We start from the raw sequence: 15,681 nt of genomic DNA, 5'->3' as shown, positions 1-15,681 counted from the left end.
GGAATATACTGGGCTGTTTTTAAAGAATTGAAATGCTACTTGGCAACCTTCTGAGCTACACCAGGCTTTAGGGAACAGGGTGAGACTCAGGACAACTAATTTAATAACATTCTTGGGACAAGAAAATCCTTTAATTAATGTGAGGCAACAGTGCTGCAATCAGACTCTGGGAGCAACTTCTTGGCTTGTCTTTCATACTTGTTTGGACAGTGTGTCATCATCTTCATAACTGCCAATGTTACTGTTGAGTCTTTGGTTTAAATTTTCTATAAACACACAGAAACAGGGCTACATTTTTATAACTACACATGATTCAGTCTCCGATTTCGGACTCTATATAAGCTTCCTGGCTTCCTTCCTCGCCTGCACTTGTCTCCTGCAGTTTTATTATTGTGTGTCTGTTACAGTTGTAAATGAGCAAACAACCAAGCTAAATTATAAATATGTAATAATCAAGAAGGCATTTGTCCTCATTTCAATAAACACCCACCTAATTTTGTAATTTTAGATCATCACTGAATTATCAAATCATGTGATTTCTCTGTTACCTAAGAAATCCACCTCTAAACAGGAAGACCATAAGCATAATAGAAATCTGTCCAACTCGCTAGTGATTATGAAGTGTCTCCAAAACTGTCAATGTGCTGTACTGAACACAAGACTGGATTTCTCCCACCCCTTCTTTCAGGCAATCCGCTTGTCATTGGAGCAGGCCCTACCGCCAGAGCCCGTCGAGGAGTCTGGAGAGCAAATCAGCAAACTGCGAATCCGCACACCAAGTGGAGAGTTTCTGGAAAGGCGTTTCCTGGGGAGCTGTAAGCTCCAGGTCCTCTTTGACTTTGTGGCCTCCAAGGGGTACCCCTTTGAAGAGTTCAAACTTCTCACCACCTTCCCTCGTAGAAATGTAAGTGGTATATCTAATGCACACACACACACACACACACACACGCCCAAAAGTGTCCTCTTCTGCTCACACATTTATATGAGCAGTAAGAAAGCTGTAAAGACCAACACTTCTAACACATCTGTTAAATTCACAAGTGGAGGGGTAAAGACTTTTTTGCAGGATGGGAGTAGAATTATCCTGTTGTCTGATCGCGGTTTTGTGCCGTCCTTTTATAACAGTTCTCTGCCGACACAAACAAGTGCTAAATTCATCCTCAGTGCGGAAGAGTAGCAGCAGGCTATGAAGTGTTCTCGGCCACAGCTAACATCTCTGCTGGAAAGATCCACAGCTGTAATTAGCTTTTCCGTTTGGGCCTGGGCTGAAACTCAGGTGGCAGCTGTGGGTGGAGAGCAGCAGAGACAGCAGTTAAGACAATCTGTTGTGGCTGATTGACGATTTAGTCTTTCTTGCTTTTATCATTATTGTGTGCGGTGTTTGTGTGCTGCTGCTGCAGCACCGGTGCGTCACCGCCTTTGTGTCCTTGTACCTGTGATGGGGCAAATGAAGCCGACTGTTTATCCATCCACCTGCGCACACGTATAATTCAGTGAATATTAATTAGTATCTGTCCGTTGTGAATACAGTACGCTGTGACTGTGTCAGGATACAGTTGTCAGCACTAACAGTAGTATTCTCTATGGCTCTGCTGCTGACTCGCGGCAGCTCTCTGTCAGCTACAAACCAGTCATTAGAGGGCTTGGTTGCCGCGCTCTATGGTAGCGAGCTAATGAGCACTGTTTTAACTACCAGTTTAATTAGCCATGCGGCTGGAAACAAAAATGGGATTTCCATTAATCAAGAGAAGAGTGCATTTGGAGGGGTGGGTGGTGGTGGTTGCATAGAGGTGTGTGTGTACGCGCGTGTGTATATATGTGTATGTGCGTGTAGGCTTGCCCAGGCACTGTGCCATTGTAGTCTGTAGAGACCGCTGGGGCACAAACACCTCAAACTAACACACACATTAACACATATCTCACACTCTTCATTTCGTCACAATCACACACTTCAACACATGCACAAATATTTTCAAGCAAACACATGCCCCGCTCACAACTTTGTCATTTAAAGGATTCACAGTTGTCTCTTTATAATCAAGAGTAAACATGTGTTTGAGACAGAGATAAAGATGTGTCTGCATCGCAGATGAAATTCCGGCAAAAACAGGATGGGAGGATTAGAGGGGTAGAGAAGCGAGAAGAGGATGGTGACTGCAGAACTAGTCGAAAAAGAGAACAGAGAAGACAAAAGCTTAAACAAAGAAAAGATTTAATCAGAGAAACAGTGTGAAAGAGAAAAGGATAGAGAAGACAAGTGGAGAAGATATTAAAAAGAAGAGGATGGGAGATAATTCCAGAAAACAGAAAGGCGAGAGATTTGGGGAAAGAGAGGAGGGAAGCAGCTCCGTGATAGTGCCAGTATGAGGCTGTGAACACAGGCCCCTGTCTAATCCTCCAGCTCTGTGTTGTAATTAAATGAGAGGGAGCATAGAAAGCCTCCATCCCGTCCAGACGCTCTCACTGTTGCTCTGCCAGGATCAGAGGATAGAGGATAGACCACTATTGCATTTGTAATACTGCACAACTGTTGAAACCTTCTTTCCCTTTTCGAGTTTTCTGTGGCTTTGTGCAGTGTCACTCTTTCTTTTGCTGCTTCCCTCCTCGTCAGCCCGCTTTATTCCATTTCCATTCATTCAGGGGATCTATACAATACAACTTCAGAACATCAAGTGAAGTTTTATCAAACATTTCGGCCTAAAACTACAACATTATTGACCAGGAGAGAGGGCTGTTTTGTGAATCTGGAAATCTGGAAACACAGGTTTCTTCTCATTTGTAAATCAACTTTTAACACTTTGAGATATAACATAAGAACCAGTTCAGATGTCTCTGCTTCATGCCGTTACCACCTTCTTGTAGCGTAGCCAATAAGTGTCTATTATTCTCCAATTTTTGGACTCAGTCTTTTCCTCAACATTTGGTATCAGTGGCTTATCTCTTCAGCTCTACAGCAGGCCTTACACTGGCATCATTTGTACTAGGCTTAGCCGTGCTCAGGGAACTAACCCTTCCTCCGTTTCTGTGACTGTCAGCGAGTTTGAGGAGAGGGGGGGGGGTGGGACTTTTAGTGTTTCAGTTTTCAGCTTTTCATTCAAGAATTTCCTCCTTTTTCTTTGATACTTGTTGAGCACAAACCGCTGCTGAAAGGCCTGAGGTCTTCTTCCTTCAGCTTGCGGTGAACATTGTTTAGGCTGCCGGTATAATAATTGGCAATCAGCTCTTCCTGCCCGGCTGCTCATAGACACCCAAACACTGTCAAGCCGACGTATTCGTTTTCTCACAGTGATACTGTACTCTATTTCACCTTCTCTTAATCCTTCTTCCAGCTCTGCGAGTGAATTTGCCCAAATGATCCTTAGACAAAACTTGAGATGCAGAAAAAATAAACAGTGGCACAGAAAAAGCTGTGTGCTGCACTGAAATAGATTTTACATCTGTTATACTGGCGTGTTTTGTTTTTCTTCGCCCACTATCACTGACAGAGGTGTTTTCACAGGAAGGAGGAAGGTTGTTTATTTTAAAAGTAGTTTCATTCAAAGATTCCTCTGGACTGTTCTTATAATAATCTCTACATAACACAAACCCACTGCTACACAGAGCTGTATCACACTCTGCTCTCTCTCTGAAGCCAAACATGATCAATATCTTAGGCCACATACACAGACCAGTATCTCTCTAATCTCTTAAAGTCTCATTACACCCAAATATGTGTTTTGCTTATTGTTACTTGATGTGTGTGCAGCTTTGGTACTACATCCCAATCAGCTCAGAAGCCATTTGTGGTTCAGTATGCAACTTGCGCAAGTGTGAAGTGGAAAAACACTTCCCCTGCACAAACTGCAAGGCTGGACTTTTCATTAAACTGGGGGACATCTTGCGTCTGGTAGATAAATTTTCTAACTGAATTTTGTGGAAAGTCAGACACAAATTATTAATCAGAGTATTTTTTAAATGTCTTCAAAATATGTCCAGAGGGAATCTTCAACGATAAAGGCTGCGTCTTTGAGTTTTACCCTGAGGATTTCAGCTCCCTCTTCACCGTCAGCACTCTCATTCTCCTCCTCCCTCCAGCTTTCCCTCCCTGTGTCTCCTTTTTCCCTCCTCTTTCATTCTCCTCCTGCCTCTGTACCTCCCTGCTTACACAGTCCCCTTCCCTTGCAGTTATACTTTTGTTTTGCTCTCCTTCCCTGTTTGTATTCTCAGTTTTTCCCCAAAGCCATTTTTTTTTACCTTTAAAAAACTTTTAAATATGTTTTCTAAGCTTAAACTAATCTGTCAGTATTTTCTCTCATTTCACTTGCTTTCTTGTTTATGCTTTTTCTCCATTCCCCATTTTTCAGTTTTTCATCTCAGTCCTACCCCTCCCTTCTAGTCTGTGTGGTGCATTTCTCCCTTTGAAGTACCGTATTCTGGTCTGTTCTTTTCTGTTCACGCCCCGGCGCTACGTGCTGTCAACGCTCCTGGCAGCAGATAATGATCTCCCACTGCTTTTGTAATTGGCCAAATAAACACTTGACAACACTAGTTTAAAACAGACAAGTTATTTGGTTTTAATTAACATAGTAGGGCCTGTAATGGCTTCATTAAAAATGCGTTATTTCAGCTGCACGTTTGATTATATTGGAAACGGACATCTCGAGGGCCTGTGTTTATTTTCCCTTTCTTTTCTTTCACGGCTGAGTGTTGCTTAGTGTCGCCTGCTCTGTTATATCAGTGTGTTTTATTCATTTGAATCAAGTGACTTACAATTGTGGTATTTATTTTAAACTTCACATTAAGTGCTAATTATGTGGTTTTAACCGTGGTGAAATCTGCTGTTTGATAATGCCAAATACATGGGGTTGATATTAGCTGATTATTTTATGTCATACAATTTTTGATAAGGAAAAAAGACAAAATATCAAAGATTGCCGAGAAGCACCATCTGTCTTTTTGTTTGGTTCCAGTTTTAAAATTAGGCTTTTGAACACTGAGCTTCCAGATATTGTGTTATCTCTTCACATTTTGCTTCAGGCAGAGTTCAATTGAGTGTTTTACTCTGTTAATTTATGTATTTTTAATTAACAACTGGAAAACCTTTTCTTTTCCACAAACGGTATTTAGTCAGATGAAAATCTTTTGAAATTAATTCCGTCTTTTAAATTAGTCAGACAGTTCCCTGGTTCAGCTGATTGATTTGATCTAAATTGTCTGATGAAAATTATATTGACTCAAGGTTAAAAACAAACCGCAAGCAGAGAGCTAGATTGTGTCTGTCTTATGTATGTATGTATGTATGTATGCATGGCTGTGTAGGCACAGGAGGAGAGAATATGGCTTAGGCAGAGCAGAGGAAAAACAACAGCTTTGTTTGTTGACAGATGCCTCCATGCTTATGGTCTGTTAATTGGATAACAATGTAAACAATCACCGATGGCGCCCGTCTCCTGTGTCAGTGTGGCATCTTGTTTCCCTACTTTCTTTTTCAGAGTCAGATGCTGCTCTCCCCCCGTTGTCTCTCCCTGGTGCACTGCGAGCACAAAGTCTCATCCCGATTTCACTCACAGCACACACATCCACACACACGCTTATATGTAGCCCACAGAAGCTAAACTACACACACACACACACACACACACACACACACACACACACACACACACACACACACACACACACACACACACACACACACACACAGACACCTGCTCCACCCCAAAGCCTCATTTACTCCTACCTGATGCTGTGGTGTCATAACAGCCTGTCGGGTTCATTAGCATGGCAGCCATTTGCGACGTGCTGCTCCTGAGGTGGGAAAAGGAACGCAGCACTGTTGGTCGTTTTCCCCACCATTGGGATGGAATATGTTTGCAGCAAACACACACACACACTCATAAAAAAAAAACACCCGCACCATTTTACCTCTCTTCATGGTGTCTCGCTCCCCGCTGTGCTATGAGGCAGTTGACTAGGTGATGGGCATAAGGTTGATGTGGCAGCCCCTCCCTGCACGCACCGGGCTCCCAGGACCCTGCTGAGAAGTCAAGAGTCTAAATGACACGTTGAAATGAGGACAAGGAGATGAAAGACACGGAGTCAAAGACCGCCAAAGTGCACATGGCGTGACATTTCCAAACACCCTTGGGAGATGGATAGGTTGCTTGATGCTGATATGTCCTCCTCACCTTTCCTTAATTTACTTGCCTTCTTGTTTTTTTCTTTTCTCACCATATCTCATAGAGTCCTCGAACACCCTGTAGTTCAACAGATTATGTAGTTCACACAAGTTTAAATGTGTAGATTGTTTTAATGATTTTGAGTGTTTACTCATATCACAGTTTTTGGTGTCCAAAACATCAGTTTTCAGAAGCTGACATCGACTCAATGATTATTACCATGTAGAGATTGTTCAGAGTGCAGATGAGGGTAGCATTTCTTTCATTCTTGTTTAGAAGTTGCAAAATAAAAATGACTTCATTACTACTTAAATACTTGATTGTTGTGACTCTGATAAGACTGATAAAACACTTATAATCTACAGAATGTGAGTGTAGGTGAAGGTGGTGGTTCGATTCATAGTCAGAGTTCACGTTTCTCTCCCTACAATAGTCTGTCTCAGACCTATCACTCTGCTTGTTGTGAGGTCGAGCTTTACTGCGCTCGGCTTGCCCTCCGACCTTTTACAGCAGGTAGAGCGAGCTGGTTAATTATCCCACCGTATTTAGAATAGGAGCCCTAATCAGAGGGGCTGACACAGCAGTCATCAGATAAGCCCTGGACACATCTCGGTGTCACACCACCTCGCCCTTTCAGCCCAGGTGTTAGATTGGCCCGATGTAACACAACCCCTCCGGTGATTAGCTCACATAAGCTAAGAGACCTACAGGGGTGGTGGGTGTCTGAGAGAGAGAGTCAGATTGTCCTGTTTAAAAAAAAAACAAAACAAAAAAAAACACAGGTCGGACCCCTTCTTGTCAGTTAACTCGATCAACTCCGTTGTGGGTGGCATTGAATTATTCCTCTGCTTTTAGACAATAGCTGTTGCGCCGAGTATTGAAAACAGCTAAATGTTTCTCTCCTCTACAACACCAGCTATGTTCCTGTTTGACCTTTGTCACAGCTGAAATTAGTCATTATTAGCCATCAAAAACATAAACAGTTCTCTGAATCCCTGCTACTCTCGCCCTCATACACACACATGCACACACACCACAGAGCTTTTATAACACACTCTCTCCTGTCCTGTAACCTTCATCAGTTTGTTCTGGATTGGAGCCTTTTTAAGAAAACAAACCTGATGGTCCTCTTAGGGAAACAAAGCTCTAGCTGCTCAGATTACTGCCTAGACTTTTTTTTAAACATGATGTTAGAATAATACACACCATACACACTGTCTTACAAATACACACACACATTCATTAAACTCTGCAGTAAAGCCTTGATCACAGGGCCCTGTTCACACTAATGTGAATAGATCTGAAAATGTAATTGAAATCATTTAGATAATATGATTAAACTGACTTTAAAACATATATGACTGCTTGTGTGGCTGTGCCTGTGGGCTCCTTTGTAAAGTTTTGTCTACCAGAGTTGTTGCTAGGTCTGGTTTTCAAATCTATCTACATAACTGAGCAGTTTCGTTAAGATCCGTTGATTTTGCCGAAAACAGCAGCTCAGTTTTGATGCATGGCCAAACTGAGAGGAACGTCTAAAGAATTAAATGGTGCTGAAATAATTTGTCAATTTAATAGTCATTGTCAACATTGTTTGCCAACAAATGTAATAATTGATTCATTGTTTAAGACATTTATCAAGCAAAAATGCTAAACTGATAGCATCTTCATAAATAAGGGAATAATCCACTTCTCTCTGCTTAATATCATCATAAATTTAAAATCTTTAAGTGTTGGTTGCGCTTAACAAGCAAATTGAAGATGGCTTTTTGCAATCCAGGATACTGTGATGAGTATTTTTTTTATTTTGATGATATCAACAATTCATCAATTAATTAAAAAGAATAATAAATGCAATGTTAATTGATGATAAAAAAAATAACCATTAGGTGAAGTTCTAGCATCAAACCATTTGGTCAGTGACAGTCTAATGTTCTCTCTTCACTTCCCCCCTCCCTTTCTCTCCTCAGATCACCCAATTGGATCCAGGGTCAACTCTGCTGGAGGCCAAGCTGTTTCCGCAGGAGACGCTCTTCCTGGAGGCTAAAGAATAGGAACTGGCCCTCTGATAGCTAACTAGAGGACCGACTGATTGACTGACTGATGAACTGGCTGGACACACACTAGTCACCGAGCATGGCCCCTTCCACCACCCCCAACCCCCTCTCAGTCTGGGCCTACAGTACACACACACACACACACATACCCCGACACACACCAATACACAGTTCTCCCTCTCAGACCTACATAAATACACTGGCATGCACATCCAGTGACACAAAAGTGCAAGTAAGCTTCTCTGCCCTCGGCCTGGTCGTGGTACATGAATGCCTAGTGTTCACGTGTTGCACAGAGGAGCAAAGACAGTATCACAAGCACACAGCCAAACATTCACCTCACCCTAACCTCCTCTCTCTCTTTCTCCCTGTCTCTCAACTCCTCACACACACTTCACAAATTCATTTTCCCAACTGCTGTCAGTCAAGGTTTTCTCTCACAACACAAACACAGTATGATAAGAGCATTGAGAGACTGAGTAGACAAATCTTTGTCACAGGGAAGAAGAAAAAAAAAAAAAAAAACAAGGACTTGGTCCCCATTGTTTCCACATTCAACACACCAAGGCTGCTTTTTTAGAACATGGTTTTTGTGTTTGAAATCAAAAAAAAAAAAAAAGTTAAAAAAAAAATGAAATAAAATAAACAGTAAGAAGAGATGTTGCCCGGCAGAAGGCTGGGCTGTCTCATCTCCACCTGTATTTACCCCCTTAACCTCCCCAACTCCACTTCCTACCCTCTCCCTTACCCCACTTTCCACCCTTGCATCCCTCCATCCACTGTCTGCTGCGGGCAATGGGATGTGATGGGACACCTGCAGCATCTGCTGTGCCCCTTCAGTCTCTGTTCCCCCCCTGGTTTTACCATCCACCGCTCCACAAGCCAACAGATTGCTCAGTTTTCAGGGTTTTTTTTCTTCTTTTTTTTCTCTTGATCCTTTTTAAGTTTGATGCTGTATTAGTTTTAGTTTGATATACATTATATAAAATATATGAATATGAACGTCAATTTGTCTCGCCCGGAAATCTGTTGAAATACGTGACTACACTCACACGAAATTCTTTTCCATATTCAGATGATTTAAACATGATCTATTTTACGTAGATTCTCTAAACGTTTGTTATGGAGGACATATAAATCTATTACTGGGGGTTCAGAGAAGATGGAAAATCACATGATTGGGATAAAGGTCCATTTATGGGTTCCATTGAAAATCTTGCAAAGCAGGAAAAAAAAAGTATTTTTGATGTTTTTGGTTTATTACATAGGGTTTTTGCTTTTAACTGTAGAGACACCAAAGGGACTTTGGCTGCTAGAGATCCTGATGATCATGATGTGTGGTGTTCCCGTTGATGTTCATCTTCTTATTAACGTCTGAGCCGTGGGTGGCGAATCAAGAGGTTCACACATCACAGTCTGATTACATTCAGGGTAACCTGAATGTGATGCTAGTCTTTCCCTTGCTGTCCAGTTTCAGTTTCTACTGCTATCCAAGTTTAGGTATGCACCATCACATCTCTGTTGCCACTGGCAGACCTTTAGCATACTTCTCTTAACAAATGTTTTAATATTCTCACAAGCGTGCCACCTGGTAATATCACCCTCACCGCAGCTAATTTCCTGCCTTCAGCGAGAAGAGATCACGCAGGCTTAGCCCTCCATCTGTAGCAGGGTTCCTCTGTCACCTAAAGGCAAAGTTTGAGAACCCCAGCAGAGCAAAGCACCGTAAACAAACTGCTACTCCCTCATCAATAAACATGGAGGCAGATCACAGCTGCCTGAACTGAGCTGACCCATATACTATGTGTGGTGGGACATGAGTAGACTCAGACAGGGCTACAGTGATTTGCCATTTTATAGATTATATTTATGTCATTTTTTTCTTTTCCAGTTGACAGTGGACACTGAAAGGAAACATGGGAGGAGATAGAGAAAGAGGAAGGGAATGCAATATTTTGAGTTCCACACATTTTGCTTGAATACTTGTTTTCCTCCCATGTTAAACGTGAACTAGTCACATATTGTTGAAAAGTGGATTGCAGACTCAAGTTCGCTTTAGCTCCTATTGAGTCAAGATTCTGTGTCTGAGTGCTCTTTGTGAAGAAAATGGTCCTCTATTAATTTTGGAGCGAAAAAACAATAAGCACTGCAAATGTAAACATTTCACAAATATTTATGCCTTAAAGTGTTTGTGATAAGACAGTCAGAGATTAGGCTTTGGTGGAAGGCCTTGAATTTCTCCTGTTTTCTGCTGTAATGTTTGGGGACACCTTAGAATAATAATTCTATATATTTGATTTCTTCTGAGGACGTTGTAAAAAAAAGAATATGCTGACATTATAAACACTAACTAAAAATAACGTTTTTAGTTAGTTTAAGGATGTCAGCTGACATTTAGTTATTTCTAATTAGTGAAGCCTGTAATTAACATGAACAAAATCAAGCCTCTAGAGGAACATTTGCTAACAATAGTGCATGCTGCTATGGTCAAAAATAGCTGCTTACAGAACAAAGTTGGTTTCAGAAAATACTAGTGCAAGGAATTTCTATTAAATATTGGAACAAATCGTAAGGAACTATTGCAGTGGAATTAGTCAGTGTCTCCTTGTAAAATCACTGTAAAACTATAATCTTTAGTGGTTATAGATGTCTTTTAGTGCACAACATTTTACTTGACAGCAAAATTGACCTCTGTCTCTTTAGGGGAACAGTGTAAGACCCTATTCCTGAGTGATTTAAATCTTCTTTATGAACTGGATTAGATTAATCTAGACTAAATGAGTGAAGGAAACTAAGTCTGATGTTTTGAGTCTAGTATCAAATGGGAATTCTGCAGGCTTCCACTTAATCCTTGTGGGTGAAATAGACAATTATCTCATGAATCTCACTTTGTGTATTGTCATCAAGTCCTGTGGTGTCTATCAATGGAAAACATGAGTCTTAAAATGCCATGTAGTCACCATGTAGTCACCTCTGGCAATGCAGGTTACACTTGTGCTTTAAAAGCTGGGACTGCTTGTGTGATACACACATACACACACACAGGGAGTGTATTACACAAGCATCTTCGAGTGTGAGTGTGTGTTTGCCAGTGTCTCTGTGGCTGTCTTGTTTCGCACGCGAGGAATGAGTCGACCTAATGTGCTCAGCCAGCCACACTTCCCCAGGTTTGACCAGGCAAGAGATGTTGCTGAAGGCACTGTGAGAGAGAGGGTGAGGAAGAAACACCACAGGACACATCCTCTGACTTCTTGTGTGTCTGTTTAGTAAAAACTGTTCAGTACTGTTTAACCGATATTGTGAAACAAGACATGACATAAGCTCGTGAAAAAATCACCCTGATTTTCAGCCACTGATATTTGTTATCAGATTGTCATATGTGTTTATGTGAAAGGTGAAGAGAAACCATTTAAAACATTGAACCTAAAACTTTATTTCTGAGTGAAATTTAGGTTTCCATGAGCCTCGACAAGACCTAATAATTCAAATGGGGCTGTGAAAGTTTTTGAGAGTGCCTCAACGAAGAAAGACACCACAAGTAAGCGAATTGCAGATTTTAATATTTGATATTTAAAATCTATTTGCCATTGATTCAATTCATGATTTCAGTGTATTGTGGCAAAATTGCAGCACCTTAAGAGCTCCCCCCATGGGAAAGCATGGAAGTGGCCTTGACTCTGTGGAGTGATGGGATGGATGAAGCTGCACTCACTGCACTGGCAGCAAGAAGACGCAAACAGGTAACATATTTCACATGTGCTCCAGTGGAATTTCAGTCACATTGTTCAAACCTGCAAACACTGAACAACCCAGGGAAACATTGCTGATTTCATGAGGAAATCATACAGATAGACCTGCCTGAACTTGTGCTAAAATCCTCATATGATTGGTCAAGAAAACACTTAAGGTAAGTCCAGCTCTGATAATCAGCTCCATAGATGTCTTTCTCTTTAGGAACACCCTAAAGGTAGAGTTTGTGCTTCTAAAAGCTACTTGGCCTTGATGTCTTCAGCAATGTTAGAAAGTGGGGCCTTTGTCATGCCTAGTTTGGACTGTCCTGTCCCGAAAACGCAACGTTATGTCCCTGTACCAAAGTCGACCTTGAAAGTTAGTCAAGCGTCCTTGAGTTTTACCAGTGAGACAAGAAAATCAGTACAAAGGTAATGCTGAACTTTATTGAGGCTCTGAAGGGCAATTGTGAAATGTCTATGGATGACATTTTGTGTTACTTGCAGAGTGCACGTAGTTCATTAAGTCTGCCGTACAGACACGTGCAGCTCGGGGCGAGGGAGAGGTCAGGGCAGGGCCAGGAGGAGCTCAGTGAGCGTTAAAAAAAAAAACAAAAAAAAACCGGGTTCGTGTATGCAAAGAGACGAACAGGTGCACCTCTGCTCGTCTGTCTGCGGCGTGTCTTCCTCGGGGAGCAGTGTACATAGTGCAGCTCCTCTCAAGTGTGAGATTACAGTTTCTATCACGCAGCTTTTTGAGTTAAATGTGCACAGGCATGTTCCTTTGTGCTCCTCCATCCGATGATGGTTATACGGTCGGAAATGCCAATGAGACATAACGATATTTCTCTCTTATACCTGACCGAACTTGTCAATAGTTTTTCTTTTCAAAATTTTTTTTTTTACCCCCACAGGGAAAAAGTCATCAGGCTTTTAACTGTGGGGGGGAAGAAGTATGACAGTTGTGTAACAGAGGTTTGAAGTTCAGAGGTTGAATTCAAACTTAATTCAAAATTAGTTGAAATATAAATCAAAAATAAGATATTTTTTCTTGATTTATTTTCACAATATAGAAATACATTTATTTGTTCTGGATACACAGGACAGATAGACTCTTCCATGACCGTCATATTTTCGTTTATTTTAGAGACTGGATCGATAACAGAAAAAATAATCGGCAACTATTTCGAAAATCACTTAATCGTTTCAGTCATTTTTTTCAAGGCAGAAATGCTAAGTATTCTCGGCTTCCGGCTTCTCAGATGTGTGGATTTGCAGTCGTATGACAATAAGTTGAATATCTTTAGGTTTTGGACTCTGAGGTGGAGCTTGGTGAAACTATAAATAGCATTTTTTTTCACTTTTTAAAAACATTTTATCGACTGAACAATTAATCGCGAAAACATTAATTAACAAATTAATCTATATCAAAAACAGGACTAAATAGCCATTAGAGATTGTAAACTTTATTTAAAAAAAAAACAAAACAAAACATAATTTTGGCTTTGTGTTAGAGAACAGATCAGCAGTGTGTCTGGACTCTTTGTGTAACATCAGCTGTTTTTTGACATGTTGGTCAAACTTAAGTTGGATGTCTTAATCAGAGCCTGCCTCCCTTAAATCTGACGCCGGGGTGGGGTGTAGGGGGAGATGAGAAAGTGTCTGCGTGGTAATGAGCTTACTTACGGCTTCCCTGCCACAGATTCAGTGGTGGCAACATCAGGTTGCTGTTTTGATTTTCTGGCGACAAAAGAGAAAAGCGTCCATGATGTTTAACCAGCTCCGCCGGGGTCAAGAATGCAGCCCACTGGCGAGGGGACAAAATTCCTGCCACAAGTGATCTCTCCTCCCTCCTCTTTTTTTTTTTTTTTTTTTTTTTGAAGCGGGACCCACTGAGATCTCGGAGCGCGGCTGCTCCCTGAATCACAGGATCTCCGCTCGTATCCCAGACGGGCCTAACCTGCAGGGTCACCCCAAGTTTACTTTCTCAGAGACGCCGGCCCTGTCCAAAGAAACAGAATCTATGCAGCTTAAACTGTTGGATGGGCACAAAAGGAGGGTCATCTCTCCCTCTCTGTCTCTCCCTCTCTGTTCACAGTACTGTTTGTTAATGACACAACAGTCATGGAAAGACTTTGATTTTTATCTTGGAAAAAACAAAACACATTTACCAATTTTGATTTAAAAAAAAAAAAAAAAAAAAAAAAAAAAATATATATATATATATATATATGGATGGATTTAAAATGGGTCTAGACGCGGCTTTTTAGTGCTTTATTTTGTACTTTATTTCAAGAGAATATTTTTTTTCAGTGTCAAATTAAAGTCCTGTAATTTCCTGTAATATCCAGCCCTCTAATTTAATCGATCAAGCAACAAATTACTAGGAGGAAAAAAAATAAACGCTACAAGAGGCATTCAGCATCCAGGCAGAAACACAAATTGATTTAATTACTGCTTGTGTTCTAATTGCTACTTATAATTGTTGTTGTAAAACAGTTTTCTTTTTATATAAAACCTTTGAGCAGAGCCATAGCAGCTACATTTCCTCTTGTGTCTGTAGGTCAGAACAGATTACCCAGTTTTTATTGGGTTAACTCTTTTAATAAGAGACGTGTACAGCCATCACTCAAGCGCTCTGAGCTTTTATTAGCCATGCAGCAGACCTGTGGTCTCTCCCTGGTGCTGTCTGCTGCCGGTGTTGTTGCTCATTCAGACAAACCACACTCACTGTCAACCTGTCAACTCTGACCACGTGCAGCCACATTCTCCGGAATCCACCAACCATCGTGTTAGTGAGGCCGGAAATAACGTTTTCATATATGTTACGCCAAAAATGAATGAATGAATGTGTTTATTTCAACAAACTCATCTGCAATTTATTGTTATTTATTATTTTGTTAGTTTTTTTGTTCAGGGTTAAGTTTGATCGTGGTTTGCACGTGTTTTCTGTGAAAAACAACTCTACTTTTCTTCCATTACAGACCAAAAAAACATGACATTTAATTTTCGTCGATCTAAGTAAGATTTCTGTTCTGCAGTGGAGAGTTTGTGAGAGAAAAAAAAAAGCCTTTAAATCATATAATTAAGCGATAAAAGCATCTGACAGTCTGTTATCACTGTTCATATGCACCGCTAAAGGAAGTATTCACCGTAAACAAAATATGTATTGCTTAAATGCAGCTGATTATATTCAGTTATTTTAGATTTAAAAGCGATTCCGCAGTTACAAATAATCTTTTCTCTTCACAAGATGCCTTTTTCCTGTGAAGCCTGTACCAGGGGGCGCTGTTAGTTCAGCCGTAGTGGAAAGAAACTGCATCTCTTCTGGCACCTGGTCTCTTTCAAGAACTGTGTGAATGTGGCTCCAGCAGTTGTGCAAACTCAAAGGAAATAAAGTGTGAGATGTAAAATATCAAAACAAAATTGATAAAACGTAAAATCTCATTTTAAAAGCATTGCTCAAGATGATCAAAAATTCTTTCGTCTAGTCGTAAAACAAAATAATCTAATCTAGATATATTAATTATAACAATTATAATAATAGATTCTATTAGTCTATTGATTAATTGACCCATGTAGCAAACATTTCATCAGTTATTTAGTGAGAGTTATTTTTCACATCTGAATGTGAAAATAGCAAATATTTATTTTTTTGATGCATCGGTAACGGCTAAGTCTATAAATTAATGTATTAATTCAAGACTATTACCTTTAATCAATGTGTGAGCTCTATTCTAA

The 15,681-nt window shown here is 40.6% G+C and overlaps 1 protein-coding gene across 1 annotated transcript in view; it reads left to right on the top strand.

Annotated features, from left to right (window-relative positions):
* Window positions 1-9,220, top strand: part of faf1 (Fas (TNFRSF6) associated factor 1) — a 57,422-nt gene extending 48,202 nt beyond the window's left edge. The window contains exons 18-19 of the mRNA XM_041041007.1: window positions 689-904; window positions 8,126-9,220. Coding sequence (XP_040896941.1) covers window positions 689-904; window positions 8,126-8,209 — 300 coding nt within the window. The 3' untranslated portion in view covers window positions 8,210-9,220. The remainder of the gene's footprint in view (window positions 1-688; window positions 905-8,125) is intronic.
* Window positions 9,221-15,681: the final 6,461 nt, after the last annotated feature.

This window comes from Toxotes jaculatrix, chromosome 6 (genome assembly GCF_017976425.1).
Source record: "Toxotes jaculatrix isolate fToxJac2 chromosome 6, fToxJac2.pri, whole genome shotgun sequence".
NCBI lineage: Eukaryota > Metazoa > Chordata > Actinopteri > Toxotidae > Toxotes > Toxotes jaculatrix.
Note: the sequence above shows the minus strand (reverse complement) of the source record. Positions and strands in the feature narration are given on the sequence as shown.